This window comes from Phaethon lepturus, unplaced genomic scaffold (assembly GCF_000687285.1).
Source record: "Phaethon lepturus isolate BGI_N335 unplaced genomic scaffold, ASM68728v1 scaffold19138, whole genome shotgun sequence".
Classification (NCBI taxonomy): Eukaryota; Metazoa; Chordata; class Aves; order Phaethontiformes; family Phaethontidae; genus Phaethon; species Phaethon lepturus.
The window spans coordinates 1-2641 of record NW_010559933.1 but is presented as its reverse complement, the minus strand read 5'-3'; the positions used below and the strand labels follow the sequence as shown (position 1 = coordinate 2641).

General features: G+C 61.6%; 1 protein-coding gene across 1 annotated transcript in view; it reads left to right on the top strand.

The window, feature by feature from the left end:
* Positions 1–1976, top strand: part of PIGS (phosphatidylinositol glycan anchor biosynthesis, class S) — a gene marked incomplete at its 5' end in the record, with an annotated part of 3668 nt that extends 1692 nt beyond the window's left edge. The window contains 6 exon segments of the mRNA XM_010293535.1: positions 2–115; positions 219–333; positions 597–742; positions 867–967; positions 1332–1542; positions 1701–1976. Coding sequence (XP_010291837.1) covers positions 2–115; positions 219–333; positions 597–742; positions 867–967; positions 1332–1542; positions 1701–1976 — 963 coding nt within the window.
* Positions 1977–2641: the final 665 nt, after the last annotated feature.

Sequence of the window (2641 nt, the reverse complement as noted above, 5' to 3'; positions counted from 1 at the left end):
CCCCGACCCCAAGTCCCATGCTGTGAACTGGGACATCGAGGATGCCGTGAACCACTATGTGCAGCCCGTCCTGGACAAACTGAGTTTGGTGGCCAACTTCTCTGTTGATTCGCAGGTGAGGGCTGGGAGACGCGATGGGTAGAGCCCAGCTCTGGGCCTTGCTGGATGCCCTTGAGACGCATTTCTCTGCCAGCAACGTCTTTATTGTGTGCCTGCAGATCCTGTACTACGCTGTCCTAGGAGTGACACCACGCTTTGACAAGGAGTCCTCCAGCTTCTTCCTGAGCGCTCACAGCCTCCCGCATGTCATCAACCCTGTGGAGGCCAGGCTGGGTAAGTGCTGCGCTCCTGACTCAGCTGAGAGAGGGGGGACAGCTGTGCCTATGGTCTGTGCCCCTTCCCTCCCCACAGCACCATGCCCTGTCAAGGCCCAGATGGGAGCGAGGGTGGCTGGAACCTGCTGGGCTGGCAGTTTCGCTCGGAGCTTGTTGTGGAAGGAGGAGCCAGGCTGCGCTCTGCCCCAGCGCTGCGTACGGGTGGTCTGCTCTCGCTGTCCCTGCTGGCCAGGGGAATTCTTTGACTGTGTCCTGCTGCAGGCTCCAGCGCTGCCTCTCTCTACCCCGTGCTGAACTTCCTGCTCTATGTGCCAGAGCGCTCCCACTCCCCTTTGTACATCCAGGACAAGGACGGAGCCCCAGTGAGCACCAATGCCTTCCACAGCCCCCGCTGGGGCGGCATCATGGTACGGGGTCCTGGGGGTGCTGGCAGCGCTCAGACCAGGCAGTGGCACTCCATCCCTAGCGAGTGCTGGCAGCCCTGCCAGCCCCAGGGCTCCAGCCGTGCCTCGCTGACATGCTCTGCTGCAGGTTTACAACGTTGAAGCTCCTGCTTCCCCCCAAGCCTCCCTCCCGCTGCATGTGGACGTGGACATGGTGCGAGTGATGGAGGTTTTCCTGGCCCAGCTCCGGTGAGGATGGGCTCTTCCCTCCCTGGGTCTGTGTGTGCTCTCCTGGCAGACTTGGAGATCGGTGGGGTCAGAGCAGGCTGTATCCATGCAGCTCGTTCACTCCTCCCTGGGCTTGGGGAGGCTGAGGGTGGCTTTTCGTGGCCTTTGAGGTGCTGACCACCAACCAGCACTGCTCTCTGGCCAGGGGTGCTGGCGCATCTTCCATCTCCTGAGGTAGGAGGCTTGTCTTGTCCTGCCCTGCACCCAGGAGGCCATGAGGCGTGGTGGAGCCCTGCCAGGACTGTGAATGCAGCAGGGAAGAGCAGGGAGTGCACGTGGGGCTGCAGGCTTTGATGTGGGCTGGGACCTTCTCCTCTACTCCCAGGTTACTGTTCGGGTTATCTCGGGAGGAGCTGCCCCCTGAGTTTGTGCTGGAGAGCCCGGGGAATGAGGGGCTGGCTGACTGGGAGCTGGACCGCCTGCTCTGGGCCCACACTGTGGAGAACATCGCCACCGTGTCCACCACCTTGACCTCGTTGGCCCAGCTCCTGGACAAGATCGGGAACATTGTCATCAAAGATGATGTTGCCTCTGAGGTAGAGCTGGGGCACCCTGAGGTGGGGAGCAGAGGGGGCCAGGTGTCACAGTCCCTGTGCAAACCCTGAGCTCCTGCTGGTGTGGTGCTCCCCAGGCTTGGCTTGTTCCTGTGGCCCTCCCTGGCCAGGGACTGACCATTGGTGGTGTTCCCACACAGGTGTACAGAGCGGTGGCCTCGGCGCAGAGGGCCATGGCCAAGCTGGCCACAGGCCACCTGCACTTGGCTTTCCAGGCCAGCAAGGAGGCAGTCACTTCCTCAGAACGGGCTTTCTTTGACCCATCTCTTCTCCATCTTCTCTACTTCCCTGATGACCAGAAATTTGCCATCTACATCCCACTCTTCCTGCCCATGGCTGTCCCCATTCTCCTCTCCCTGGCCAAGATTGCCAGGGAGGCCAGGCAGCGTAAGAAGGAGCCCACCAAGATGGACTGAGCCCATCGCGATGGTGCCCTGCCTTGGGGCTGGGGCTGTCCCCAGCTCGTGGAACGTGTTGTTATGGACCCATGGCCCAAGAAGATGCCCCAGAACGGTGTCAGGGCTGGGCCCAGCAGCTCAGCTTGGGTCTGCTGGGGCCAGGGCTCAGGAGTGGGAAGAGGGGCTGCTTTGAGGGGTGGGAGATGCTCTCAGTCAGGGTCGCAAGCCGTCCCCTCCGAAGTGCTGAGGGCAGAGAGGAGGGAGGGGGCTCCTGGTTTGCACCTCTGGCCCTGCCCTGCGGTTGGAACAAGCTGCTGTGTAAATAAAGAAAAAACCCCTGCTCTGCAGGGGGCTGGTGTGGGGCTGTGTGAACCTTCTCCCCTGCCCTCTGAGGGTGCCCATCGCCCCACCTTCCCCTTGCCCACCCCTGCACCCCACCCCTTACTCTGTGGGGTCTGGCTCTTCTCTTATGGATATTTAGCCCAAAGTGGGGGGCACTATTGGGGTTCCTGTTGGCGTTTGGCTGTTGGGGGGCAGTTCTTACTTAACGGGGTCGGTCTCTTGATGGGGTCCAGCTCCTCCATTTAGTCTCAGCCTGCAGCTCCTAGAGGGCAGTTATGGCCCCCCACCCCTTATGGGTGTTCCCCTCCTCCCTGTGCCCTCAGGGGCAGGTATGGGGCCTG